A 14,677-nucleotide genomic window follows, 5' to 3' on the forward strand; every position below is an offset into this window, starting at 1 on the left:
TATTTCACTGTCGTTTGCAAGAGTGGAAAGTAATAGACGGTCGGAAAACAGTGGCCATTTTCTCTCTTCAGAGCAATAGCTATCTTTCTTGTTTGCAAGAAACTGTCTGAAAAGGATGGGAAGGGGTAGTGGGTTTATATTTTCGTAATAAAATATACAGAAAACTTCTCAAAAAGTAGGAGGCAAGGCAGAAATAAGTTACAGTAACTTTTCAAGAACCGGACATTTTCTACTGCGTAAAAAAAAAAAAAAAAAGACAAAAAAAAAAACACAAAAAAAAAAAAAAAAAACACAAAAAAAACCAAAAACCCGCACAGAAACACCCTGCCTGTAGAAATCTAATGTGTTTCCCGGTGCCATCTGAGCATGCGGCGCGGAGGGGTCCCCGCGGCGCTGCCACCGGCGCTGGGCCGCCGTCTCCCGCTCCCTCCGCCCCGTCGGGCCGCCCGCACTGCCCCCGAGCGGCCCCGCTCCGGGTGTCCTACCTGGGCCGGGGGCTTCCGCGGCGCCTCCGCCGCAGGACCAGCTGCAGGGCAAGGCGCCTCGGCCAGCGCCGCCCCAGCGCCCCGAAAACGCGGCGGAGGATGCGCCAGCCCAGCGCCCAGGCCCGGGGCAGGCTGCGGGCGCGGCGAAAGTGGATGGTGCACCTTATCCGCGGGGTCATGGGTGCGGGGATTCCGCGGGCGCGTCACGCTATAAATACCTCCCCAGCCGGGCCCCACCGGTGAATCGGCCCTCTCACCCTCCATTCACTGGAGAGGATTTTCTTTCTCCTTTTTTTTTTTTTTTCATTTTTTTTTCTTTTCCGTTTAACTAATTTCGACTCTCCATTTCACTTCACACCCCCTTCGCTCCCTACCCCTCCCCTAAACTCCTCCCCGCTCTAAACTACTCCCACGATGATGGCTCCCGCTTCGAAAAGCGGGCGAAGGAAGGTTGGCAGCGGGGGATGGGGAAGATCGCCGGGGAAGAGCACCGCCACCAGACAGGCGTGGGGACCGGCCAATCGCAGGGCGCTCCGAGGCTTTCAAACAAAGCCTTGACGACATCTCCTTGCCCTCCCCCCGCTCTGCCCCTCCAAAAACACCGCCTCCCGCTTGGTTTGGGTTTTTTTCTTGCTGTTCAGTTGCTCTCGGACCTCACTCCCCCCGGGAAAACCCCGACGGGAAGGGGGCCTACGGCGGCCCGGAGCGCCGCGCTGGCTCTCGTGAGATCCAGCTAGCGGATCGCTGCCGCTTTGAAAGCGCGGGCCAGTGTTGGCTCGGGCGAGTAGCTATTTCCTTGTCACATGGCCATTTAAACGCGACGCGGGAGCGTCGCGTAGAGAAGCGGGGGAGTGGGGGGCGCCGGGACGGGGGAGAGAAAAGAAAAGAGGATCTCTATTTCCCCGCGCCGGTCACCGAAACGGGTAATGAACGGTTCCCCGCCCAGCCCCCGAGCCTTCTCCCCGGTCGTGCTCCGCGGTGTCGGACCTCTTCGCTTTCCTTTTGAAGGACGAGGTTTTGGAGCGAGACGGGGGAGCAGCGGAGGGTCGGCCAGAAGCCCCTGCCCACCTGCTGGCACTCCCCTGCCCATCCGGCTCCGGAAGCACCGGTGAGCTGCCGAGACCCGCGACAGACGGTGCTGAACCAGCTCTGCCGCCGGGCAGAGCGTCCCTGGGCGATGGAGGGGGTTACTGCTACCTCCCTGTCCCACTCCCCACCCCAAGAATTCTTCTGCTTGCGCTGCCCCCCTCCCAGGTGCGGGGTACCTCCGTGCGAGGCGTGAGAAGAGCAATGGACCGGGAGAGCGTCATTTCTGCTGGCGCATCTTCCCCCTCCCCGGACATGGCGGGGCCCGGCTCGGATGGTCACGGCTAGAGGCGGCTGGGAGAGGGATCGGGGCAGCTCCGGCACTGCGGGGAGCAGCGGGAAAAGCGCCGGGTGGGGACGCAGAGTGGCAGTCCCTGGGAGGGATGGTGAACATAAGCATGTGCAACAACCCCCCACAACAAACACCTCCTTCTCTCGGATGGAGAAATGTCAACAGAAAGCACGGAGTAACCCTAACAATGCTGATAAGGAAAAGGAAAAAAAAACCCTTTTCAAGTCCGATTTCAAGCCTGGGAAACTGGAAAAGCAAATTCAGCCATTTCGAAATGAAAGCACCTTTCGAGAGAAGCTTTTATTCACTGTTATTTTTTCCTCCTCTACTCCCCTGATATGACTACTGCTTCCCGACCGTCAAGGCAAAATTCAGAGAAATGAATGCCTACGTAGCTGTGGGGTGCAGGTGCCGGAGCAGTGGTGAGAGGATGGACCGACAGCTTTGGCAATAGAAACCGAATACCCACCAACGCTGAATGCATGGCCGATCCGGGGCTCGTCGTGCACAGGGTGCAAATCCTGCTGCAGAATGGTGTACGTGTGCTCGCACATGTACTCGATTACAGTGGCAATATTAAAAATAAAAATTGCGAGTAACTTGCTGCCTTAAACATAATGCTTTTAGGGTTTTCTTGGTAAAGTGTATTGCTGCTGTTTGTTGTTAACTGTTAGTATTCTTCTTTTCAAGGAGGACTCCAAGCCCTGGAGCTGCTGCTGCTGCCAGCAGAAAAGGTGCCTGTGGAAGCTCCCGCAGCCAAATGGGATCTTGCCGGTGATCCTCATCTTTCCACGGAGTGAGTAGTCCCCACCACGGTCCGGTCCTGGGAAGAGGCTCCAGACCTACTCCGCGAGGCAGATTTATAACAATTAGGTATTTAGCCTTGCTGGGTTTTAAGGGCATGCTCTACTTATTTGGTGCGGTCAGCCTAGCAATTTTGTGTTGTTTCCCTGCCAACTTTATGGACAATAACAGTAGTAATATAATATTACTATTTTTGTTGCTATAGCTTCATAAGCCTTAATGGGAATGCTACAAAGTTGAAATCAAATCTGGTTATTGGAGAAAATGACGATTTAAAACAGGAATACTGGTCCAATTGAGGATGGAAGTGCAGTTTAATAGAACCTCACTGTTCTGCAGGAGTGTGGTCAGGCTCTAGCTTTCCCCCATCTCCACATCTGGTTGCAGCTCCATTCTGGTTCCCATAGGCACAGGATGCAGGCACTTAACTGCAACATCCCCAGTGTTGTCCTTGGTTCAGCTATGCCATGTTTTAGGGCAGAGTGCAGTGCAAATTAATAAGGTATTATAATCAAATATTATATGTTTTTATGATGTTACATGTTTTCTATTTATAGATATGTATAAAATATATGTTTTAGGCATTCTTGTGAAAAAGTGTGAATATAGATAAAAGATAACATTAATGCTTTGTACGTGTTTTAGACACATATAATTTCATTACAATTAAACCAAGAAGGTAAACAACTAAGCATATTACATATAAAAATAATTATTAATCGAATATATCACATTGATGCATAATCATAACGTTTTGTATATGTGTTTTCTATATGTGTATCATATAGAAAGATATGTGTATCATATACATAGACGCATTATATACATTAATGACATAACTAAATATTTTATAGCATGACAACAGATACAAAATAATTATACAGCAAGCATTATATGAAATTACATTATAATAAATAGCAAATTCCAACACGTTACAAAAAAGGCATATACATTATTTTTCATGTTTCTGTATGAGATACCTAGGGATTGGATACTCAGTAGGAATGCAAAACCAAGATAAATATTTTCCACGTTTTCTACAGATAGCTCTGCAAATTGCCCAGGATTAGCGCTGGGGTACGAGAACTGAACTCTGTCATTGCTTCGCCTGGCTTCCCTTTCTCAGCCTCTAAGGTGCAGGATGTGTGAACACAACCCCAGATGGGTCCCAGGGAGCGAGGCAGGGTCTTCCACTTTTCTCGCACTGGCTGGGAGCACCGTCCCTGCCTCACCACCCGACTTGCTGCTCTCTGTGCACTACCTCAAGCACACCTCTCTGGGGGCTTGGGGACTCGCTGCGGTGAGACCGGGTCCCTCCGCCTCCTCCTTCCACCTCGGCAGAGCCTGGGCTGCAGCTGTATCTTTTTTCCTGGGGTGCTCACATCCAACTCCTCTGCACCGAAGCAGCCAGTGAAACATGTATCAGCTGTCATATAATTAATAGATAGCCCCCCTCCGGTTCCCCCACCAGCAGCAGAGTTGTTTCAAAGGTTTTCTTGTTTCTTCACCAAATGGGTCACCTCGAGCATCTTGGGAAGCACTGGAGCTCAGATGTATAATTTTTAATTTTTCGTTTATGGCTGCCTTGGTTTCATAATCACATGATTTTTTAGATGTACTATAACTCAGAAAAGGTCACTTGCAAATTGTTAAAACAACGAGTACTTCAACTAAGGATCATATCAGGCTTGCAGAGATACAAATTTCTCTTTATTTTATCCTTTCAGGTCTTTTAGTTGCAGCCTACACAAGGAAAGCTACGGATGTGCTGGGAATACATGTACAGACATGCACAGCATCCTACGTGATTTTAATAAGGTATTTACCAAAGCTGCAATCACACCAGGAAGCACTGATCCTGCTGTCCAGCGGGTTTTGCCAGAGAAAGGCAGATTGGCTTCAGCACCCCTTCAGATTGCTTTAACCAAAATCAAACAGGGAGCCGTTGGGACAGGGAGACCCTGAAACATCTCCCATCTTCTTCAGATGGAGGACTAGGAAGTGTGAGTGGGGAGCCACTGGGGAGCACAAAATCCAGACGCGGCCCCATCAAAGCAGAGGGAGGGTTTATAGTACCATATCTCTGTACAGGGATTTTCCTTCATATTTAATATTCAATATTTGCTATTTAATATTTTCACATTTAGTATTTTCTTATTTCATATTTCATACTTCCTACTTCATATTTCTCTTCAGTATTTGGACTCTTGTGTGAAAAAGGGGGCCTGCAGAGGGCCATAGCATTTCCAGTGTAGGATAATATACGGTCATGAGCAAAAAATATTGTCCTTCGTGCATGCAGCAGGGAAACGCCATCCGGGGTTATTCACAACATCGCATGAGTACTGTTCCACTTGGTGTCTCCCGACTTGGGAGCGGGCAATAAGTATGGGGAGGGAATGGTCCGGGGTGAGGTTAGGCACAGGGCGGAGGGTCGCGCAGGTACCGCTCCACCGCTCCGTGCGGGCCCCCCGCCTCCACGTCGAGGGGCAGGCGGCCGCGGCCGTCGGGGAGGTCGAGGCGCGCCCCGGCCCGGTGCAGCGCCGCTAGCGTCTCCAGAAAGCCGGAGCGGGCCGCATCGTGCGCCGGGAGGCAGCCGGTGCGCGGGTCGGGGCGGTTGGGGTCGGCTCCGTGTCGCAGCAGCAGCTCGGCCACCCGCGGGCTGCCCAGCATCATCACCTGCGGGGAGAGACAGCGTCAGCGCCCACCGCAGAGCTCAGACTTTGTCGCTCGGCCCGGAGGGAACGGAAATCCACAATGGAAAGGAGAAGAAAATCCGCCCGTGAGGCATAGAGATCGGCTCTGCACGTGCCACGAACGGTGGAGAACGTGTACCCGTCGGGGGAGTTGTGCCGTATTGGTTAACTCTCCTTTACACACGCTAAGTGACAGGAGAGAACAGGTGGGGACCCTGTCGGGGTCGGGGGGTGTGGATGCACACTGGGGCTACTCCGCGACAGGAGCGGGAAGTCGGTAGGCTCGGAGCAGACGAACCGGGGGAAGGGGCTCGTCCTTCTCCCGACGCGCTCCCATAGAAACCCAGGTCAAGTCTCAAGTCGCTTTGCACCGGTCCCCGCGGAAACGTGCCGGCGCAGCGGCTCGCGTGGATCGCTGTTGTTCCGCTCGCATCCGTGACGCTTCTCCAGAGGGTCCTTGGCAAGGGGAGACGTGTAATGTACGGAACGCACCGTGTCTGCGGCGCCGCAGCCGCGCTTCCCTGACCGTCAGGGGGGAATGAACCTTTTGCTTCACCCGCGTGTCCAGGGCAGTACCAACGTGTCCAGCAGCCCTCCGCATCGGTCTCACCTTTTTCTTAGCTGAGCTTCCTCTAGCGCACCCAGCAGTCTGTTCAGCACAGGGGATAAGTCCCTGTCGCGAAGATTGGGGGAAAAAAAAAAAACCCAAACAAAAAAAGTTAAAGCACTGCAGGACGGTAACAAATACCTGTTTCGAGTAAAATGCTCCACCGACATTTTGACTCAGAGAGTGTTTTGCAAGCACTGGCAGCAAAATTTAAATATAGCTTCTCAGATAATTCCAGTTTCGTTTTATTTTGAAATTTTAAGAAAAAGCTGGCTAGAATTACCTCGAAAACTACCTTTATAAGGGTAACCTCTTCTACACGTCCGGGTGCTATGTCTACCCACACGTTCAGGCGAGTGTAAAATGTGGGCAGACTGAGCCCCACAGGGATTGCTCATTGTCTACTTGCAGCGTCAGCTGGGCAAGGCTATCGCGACTGGGTATTTTTGTTCATGAGAGCCACCGAATATCCTTTTTTTTTCATGGGAGACAAAAAATACAGCCATATAAAGCAGAAGACGAGGTATAACGAAAGGGAGATTATTTCTGCAAACATGGCATGATACATTTTATTGCATGTTTATTGCGAGATGAGCATTTAAGTTCTCGGATTTGAGTCATCTTATCTCAGTTGGTCCAAATAAAGTAAAGGGTTGCTAAGACCAAAATCTGCCTGATGCGGCCGTCACCGGAGAAGACTTTCTTCTTCCCAGAGAGGCGAGAAGAACGCCTGTGCCACGCCGCCTCGACAGCAGCCGAGCACAGTGACGGGGGGCGGTCGCTTCCGGGGTACCGGAGGGTCCGCTGCTGCCCCGGGGCTGCTGCCGCCCCCCTCGGGCAGGGCGCGGAGGGCCGCTGCCCTCGCCCAGCTGCCAGCAGTCCGCCTCCCTACCTGGATGGGGGTCCTGCCGTAGGAGTTGGCGGCGTTGGGGTCGGCCGCTCCGTCCAGCAGCTCCCTGAGGCGCTGCAGGTCCCCACGGGCGGCGGCGTTGGCCAGCTCATCCGCCACTGCGCCTCCCGCCCGCCTCGCCATGTCCCGGCCCGCCGCACCCCGCACGGCGCCGCAGCCACCACTCCGCCGCCCCGCGCTGCCCGAGGCTGGCGGCGATCCCGGCCCTGGGGAGCGCCTTGCCCATGGGAATGCCAGGCCCACGCCCCCGGCGGCGGCCCCGGCCCAGAGGTTCCCGTGCGGTGTTGTCGCCGAGACCGCCTCCACCTGCGAGGACGCGGCAGAGGCTCCCGGCTCTCGTTTTCTCCACCCGGCTGGTGCCGCCCGGCCCCTCTCGGTGCCACCGCTGGCCTCACCCTGACGGGGCGGAGCGACTTGCTCAGCTCTTCGACGACAGAGAGGGCCGGGCTCCCGGGTGGGCGGCGGGACGGGTTCTCTCTCAATCTTTTATGTTCGCCTATTATTTTATTCTCCGTGTCTCTCTCCTGAGGGCAGCAGCGTGTAAACCAGTCCCTGACCGCCACGAGAGGAGCAGGAGCAGAGGAAGGGGAGGAGCAAAAGTAGCAAATAACTTTTAACGAGAGCGGGACATAAGGAGAGTGGCCCCAGGACCGCGGGCCTAATGTCACCAGGGCCACGACCCCCCAGCGCTGCCTTCTCGCCCTCTCGGGACTCCCATCGGCGCCCGAGGCGCAGGAGGGGGAGGTGGCCGCCCCTCCTTGCCTTCCCTCGGGTGAGCTGCGAGCTCCCTTCTCTGCTTTTTTAGTTGGCAGGGTCACTTAGTAAGAGACAGCGGACTCAGCGGTGCCCACAGCCTATAGACACGAATCACGGCTGCAACGTCTCCACCCCACCGCCTAAACAGTCCCTTTTTTTTTTTTTTTTCTTTTTTTTTTTTTGCCCCTTGAAAAAGTTACAAGCCAAACAAAGGCCTCTGGCAACAAGCAAGCTCTGCGCCAGGGCAGGGTTTCAGCGCTCGCCTCCCGGCGGGACCCGGCGGGCCGGGGCGGAGCGCTCGGGGGAGGGCGGTGCCGGCAGCACCACGGACAGCTACCCCGCCGCCGGGCTGCTGCCCACCGCCTCTGACCTTCCTCCGCTCCGCGGTACCCCCCGCCTCCGGACCCGTCCCTAAAAGCACCCTTTCTAAACGCCCCGCATGTACGCACGTGTGAAGTGCGATGTCGGGCCGTATAGGGCCGCCCGGGGAGATAACATTTGATATGTTCCTAAAACAGGAACATTTGATATGTTCCTAAAACTGTAGTGGTCTAGTGCCAAATTCTTCTTCATCATTACACTTTGCTACGGCTTCTATGTTTAGATATGCAGAAATGAGTGACGTTTCACTCACCATAAAGAGCTTCTTGATATAAATTGTTGCTTCTGGTTAAATAATTGAGCATTTAAACATGATCTTGTGATTTCCTTGTGTTTGTGTTTGGTTTTTTAGTTGGTTGGTTGGTTTGCCTTGTTTTTTTGTTTTGTTTTTTTTTTTTTTTTTTTTTTTTTTCCTTTACTAATGAGTTTTCCATTCAAGCACCAGATGCCATACAAATGTGAAAATAAAGATAATTCAGGACTCCACATTATATAAAAGGAAACAAGTGGAATAGTTTAATCCATATACCCTGGTATGTGGATCACTGTATGATGGAAACACCCAACCTGTGAGCAGTATAGTTAAGCCTTGAAAAGACTGCAAGTTGATATTTACAGCAGCAGCAAAGAGCAGTATTGTAGAATCAGTTTCACAGAGACAGTGTATTGATCCTGATTCTCAGCTACAGGACAAACAATAAAGAAAAAGGATTCTGACAAGACTTTGATGCCAGTGATACATCCATAAGGTAAAAAAAAATCAGTTCACGTGTACAGGAATTGTGTGAAAGATATAGGTGGGGCACTTTATTTTAGCAAAGAAAAATCATGGAAATTATATCTAAAGAAAGATAAGTTTTCTACTTATTTGTTTAATTTGTTATTTCAAGGCTATGTGGTAAATAAGATAACCAAAATATTCCTTCACACCACTTTCAGAAAAGGTTGGCATTTCCTACCAACCTCATTAATTAGCACTGTCAAATATATATGAATGACAAATTAAGGAGTCCTTCATAATTTTTCCTGCAATCAGAAAAACCTACATTGTGCCATTAGGGAAGACTCCCCTTCAACAAACTCATAAATGTTCCCTTCTCCCTTTTGCAAATTCATAAATGTTCATTTTCCTGACCAAGAAAGGAAACCCTGTCCATTAGCAAAACCTGAGATATTTTTGATGGAAACTGCTTGCCTTGGAGCTGGAATCTCAGATAGAGGTTTCCTTTTGTTCTGAATACGTGTTTACTGTCTGAAGGACAATTTTGCTGTCCAGTAGCTTTAAAGAAGCTGCTACACAGTTGGAAGTGACGTCTTCCTGTTTCAAAGTTAGTATTGGAGAGGTAAATTGTACAATCATGACCTTAAAACAACTGTTTAGGGAAGTGTCACACCTTTCTGTGCTGCAGGTTTATTAATTATGTGTATGGACAGAGACAAAATGCTAAATAAATACAAATCTCTTGGCAAGTAGAAAGACCTTGCAAGCACTGCAACAATACCATTTTCTACAATCAAAGGAAAGAGAGACATTGAGAGATTCAAGAAGATACTCAATTGTACGCATAATGTGGAATCAACTTAGAATCGATCAAATACAGCAACCTAATTTTTCCTGGGGAGGAAAAAAATATCGGCAGTTTGTCCCACATATGTTTTCTTCTAACTGACACCTTTTAAGTAGTTACATTTGGAGTAGAAGGTTCTGTACTTCCCTTAGCTGGGTCTCCTTCTCTGGGAAGTGGGAAAATAGATAGCACTAACATTCCTTTTCTGGATCAAAATAAGTATGCAAATAAACCAAAACAGGAAAACATCCTGGTTTTGCACTTCTTTCAAGTAGAAGTATAAAACCACTAACTATAATTTAATTTGTCTCTTTGTTATAGTATTGGCAGTATTTTGGAAGTTTATTTTCTCTTTCTTACCCAGCTGTTCTTTATGTATTATTTCAAGGGACGTGGACATCAGCACTACAAAACACTGCATAGACACCCTTCTGGCAATTTTATGGCTATTTGTCCAACTATATTTGCAATGAGCTCTCTGTGTGCACTATTACTCTTACTGAAATTTTAAGTTTTACAGATGAAACTTGAAACTTTTTTTTTCAAATTTACCTTGAAACTTGTTCCCATGTTTGGTCATCATGTTGGATATGTCATTTGCTTTTTTGAGGCTCTTTGATAAAACATTCCCCCAGGACAGCCTAATCAGTGGTAGAAAAAGTACTCTGTTAGAAAACCAATAGCAATAAAACTAATAGTGCCTTCGCACCCCCCCCCCAAAAAAAAACCACAAAAAACCCTTAAAAAACCCAACAGAAGCCTCAAAACAACCAACCAACAACCAACTAAACGCAACCAAAAACCGCAAACAAAACAAGCAAAACAAAACATGCTTTAGATTATCAAACTGTAACTCCAAGTAATTAAGGTGATTGTCCTAGATTGCAAGGCAATGAGTGTATTCTATTTGCCATCTGTTAGAGGTGCGGCAGTTACCTTCTGTTAATTGGGCTTTTTAAATTTTAAAAATTTATCTTTTCCATAAACCAATTCTCCCTCTGGGGAGACATCTGCTGTTAAATTACATAATCCCATTGTGAGATGCTCCGCCCAGAGGGAGGAGCCAAGCATTCCTACCTGGATATAATCTGAGATTTTGGGACACCAGAACAGCCTTCCCACTGTATTCCTGGAGAAGCAGCTGCCTTTTCCACTGGATTCCCAGAGGAAGACCAGGCTTATCTCCACCACCACTGGTTCTTCAGAGGAAGACTACACCCTTCTATAGGATCACTGCTTCAACAGAACCACACCTGACACTCCAGGAGGACTGCAGCCACCATTTCAATTGGACTGCTACCAACACCTGGACCAACAGGGTGTCAGGTTGTATTCTGACTCTGTCAGTGTTGTTTTGGTTCACTGCATTGTCTATTTTATTTTTATTTTCTTCCCTAATAAAGAACTGTTATTCCTGCTCCCATATCTTTGCCTGAGAACCCCCCTTAATTTCAAAATTATAACAATTTGGAGGGAGGCGGTTTACATTTCCCATTTCGGGGTTGGGTCCCACCTTCCTTAGCAGACACCTGTCTTTTCAAACCAAGACCGTAACCTTTAACTTGTCTCTTAATTTTATCATCTCCCGTGGTCATATTTGAAACTTGTTTCATAAATCTAGGATCTTTCTTTTACCTAATCACACAGACCCATAAAATGTCTATCAAAAAAACAGGGAACAGGAAAATGTCACTGCCCAGACTTGTAAGCAACCAAGACATGAACTCAGACTGGCAGGGAATCTGAATCACTCATTGGTACACAGGAGTTGGTTTTATAAATTTTTTCAAGGCACAGTATTTCCTTGCATGGTAATTCTCACTATGTGACCTATCCCATGTTGCCATGTCAGCTTTCTAAATGTCCTTCTATGGGTGATCATGCTCTGTTCACCCATCTGTCACCTTTGGGCAGGCTCCTCTCCCGTAGGGATCTGCCCAGTGGCACCTCCAGCCAAGGTCAGGTGCAGACAGGCCTCTCTGTGCTGCTGTGTGCTCCTTTGTGCTGCCATGTGTCTCTGCAGAGGCATCCCACAGCCTGCAGTGCAGCTCCTATCTCTTCCCACACAGATTGGTCACACCAAAGCACATAAAAATTCATCAGAACAGTGAAACATTGGCTTGACTCTAACCATGGCATTCTTCCTTCAGAACATTAATTAAGTGCTGGAAGTAGGTGTTTAGCTGAAAACAAGAGTATTTTCAAATCCATAGGCTCAGTGAGTAGATAGAATAATAAGTGTCTTTTAAGTATCAAGTATTTTAAGGCAAGCTCAGCAAAATCAGAGTATTTTGACACAATTGTTTTAAAGTAACTTCAAATTTATAATTTGGCAATGCTGGAATTCTTGTGCATATACAATCTCATCCAATAGAATGGCATATTTTATAAGACATACATAGATTACGTGGTTTTAAACAAAAAAGAGAGCATGATATGGTTTCAAATGAAAGTGTTTCTACCTGAGGAGATCTCTGTTGTCTGTGTTTTATCTTTTTCTTATTAGACTGGTTAAGCTGTAAGATTTCTGTCATTAAAACTCCTTTTTGACTATTTGCATTTTTTTTATTGTAGTGGTAAAGCCTGTGAAAGCCTTGTGTCATATTGCATTTTAAATTTCTTATGTAAACAGCATTTTCTAGAAAAACTTTGGTAAGACTACCTGTCAAAGAACAATGATGTAAAAATGTAGGTTGAGATATTTTTGTTTATGAACAAGTACAGTTTTCTTATGGTCAAGGAAGCACTGTGATTCTGGAGATTTTATCTGCAGAGTGATAGCAGACTCCTCACTGCTTGCAGCCTTAAGGTGCTCTCTAAAAAGATGAGTCACCTGACTAGCCTTGTTTCTCATGATGTTATATTTCATTATTTCTCTTCATATTTCTGTTTAGCTTGGTTAAATATAGTCACTGTAGCACTACAGCCTTTGGTGAAATTAATCCAGCAAAACCACAACTATCTGTCTGTGAGCCACAGAGGATGCTCAGAATGAGGAAAAGACAATAGGTTTACCAGCCTGTGTTGGTGTTTTTGGGGAAAAAAAAATAAAAGCAGCTCAGGATGATTTTGGTGCAAAACAACCATATTTCAGGGACAGGAATAGCTTCTGATTCCTTCATTGCTTTCCTGCAGAGGCTGAGTAGTTAGCTGTGCAGCAGCTGCTGAGCATAGCAGGAGTATGTACCTAATCTGCTGCTTTTGGTGCTCTGTGGATGCTGCAGTGCAAGCTGCTGTGGGTGGTACAATGAATAACCACATGCTGTTGTGTTTGATTTGGGACAGCCTATGATGGCTGGTGTCAAGCACATTTAAACATGTATTTCTTTTCAAGTTACATATTCACAAAAGGCCACAGCTTAGGAGACAAAGGTGTTTTGCTTTCTCTTGCCTCTGGAATGGCACTGTGCCCTCCTGTTGTAGGATACTTGCACATAAGTTACCACTCCTATAGTCTCAGGTACCTGAACTACTGTGCAGTCCTCTATAAAGCTGTCCCAGTTTTATTTAAGTACAAAATGTGATTGAAAGTTTCTACTGAAAAGGAAAGATGGTTTTATTTACAATAAGGGAAAGCTGAGGTTTGTTTTTGTTTTCCTTCCCTTTCAGTTACTGATTTCTGTTGTGTTTAATGCACCTTCCATATGCTGTGTAATCTTGCAGTGACCTGTAATGTACTAATGCAGTACATCTGCTTGATTGTGCTAGCTGCTCCCTTCAAAGTCTAACATTTTACAGTTCAGGATCCCTTCTTATATTACTCACACAGCAAAACTTCATTATGTGGAGCACAGCTTCCTATCTGATTCCTCAGAGTAATGAAGGGTTTCTGCAGCTGGCAGGACAGCCTCCTTTGCAGAGGAAAGCCATTAAATCCCAGCCTAGGAACTGCTTGCAATGTCTTAATTCATCAGGCTTGCATCAGCCCTTCTGGTTGGGCTCCAAAGCAGTGACCGTACCAAGCTGAGGCAGAAACCTTGGATGCAGGAGTGTACCAGGTGCAGTGCTGTCCTCCAAAGAGTGGGTTAATTTTGGTTGGTGTCATTTTCAGGTCTCTACAGTGTGTATCAAGTGTGTGATTTCCTCCACGTGTGCTGAATGTAGATCTTCCATCCATCCAGTTGAATGTGAGGGCTTCTGACTAGCAAAGTTTTATGTGGATTTTGAAAAAGCAAATTTTAAAAGATAGAAGAGTGGTTGCTTAACAGTCAGCACTGAGAAACTGGATAATCTTGGAAGACTTCGAGAATTGTTCCTTATAATCTTAAATTCATCCCTTTGCATATGTACCTATATGGCACATGATGTTGATGACCTGTGGCCACCCTAGGTGCTATTTTATTATAATATAATATATATTATGTGCTATTATATTATAATATAGTATATAATTATATATTATATATAAAAATATATATAATAATATATATTATAGATACATAATAATATATAATAATATATATTATGCATAATAATATATATTATAATATGTATGAATATATATTATATGTATTATAATATAATACATATATATTATATTACTGGTCTTGCTTCAAGGTGAATAAAGTTTCTAAAATAAATATAATATGGCTGTTTGCTTATTTGTTTGTCCCTTCTCCCCACAACCCCCTTTCCCCCCCCCCCCCCATTTTTAACAGCGTATATTCAAACACCAGTAGTAAGCACCAGGACTTCCAAACACTGAGGAAAGAGTACAGTGAGGAAGTGATTAACAAGATTACTGCAAGGGAGGAACTCACAGTAGAGAAGAAATGGGGTGTGTGGTCAATGTGACATTCATCCGTGGGTAATGCCTGCAACAAAAGGGATACTGTTTTTAATGGATGAGTGGAGTTTATACCTGTGACAGATGCAACCACGTGCCATATGGGCTGCAAAAATAGACCAGGCAGGGGCAGCACATGCAAAGGGGCTTGGCACACTCCAGCTCCAACAGACATGGCTTCTGCTTTTGGGGTTGATGGTAAGCAGGCCTCTCCATATCTGTGGGAGATGGAAGGTTGCTCTGAGGCAGCCCTGGGGCAGAACTAGGCTTTTCTGTATTCTTCACACAGTTATATTTGAATATACA

At 47.0% G+C, this 14,677-nt stretch overlaps 1 protein-coding gene across 1 annotated transcript; it reads right to left on the reverse strand.

Moving 5' to 3' along the window:
- Positions 1 to 4,397: 4,397 nt before the first annotated feature.
- LOC128781954 (cyclin-dependent kinase 4 inhibitor B-like) lies at positions 4,398 to 7,003 on the reverse strand. Its single transcript, XM_053931999.1, has 2 exons — positions 6,863 to 7,003; positions 4,398 to 5,346 (listed from the first exon to the last, which is right to left on the reverse strand). Exons 1-2 carry the CDS (start codon positions 7,001 to 7,003, stop codon positions 5,083 to 5,085), a joined length of 405 nt encoding a protein of 134 aa, XP_053787974.1. The 3' UTR covers positions 4,398 to 5,082.
- Between the last annotated feature and the right edge of the window lie 7,674 nt (positions 7,004 to 14,677).

This window comes from Vidua chalybeata, chromosome Z (assembly GCF_026979565.1).
Source record: "Vidua chalybeata isolate OUT-0048 chromosome Z, bVidCha1 merged haplotype, whole genome shotgun sequence".
Lineage (NCBI taxonomy): Eukaryota > Metazoa > Chordata > Aves > Passeriformes > Viduidae > Vidua > Vidua chalybeata.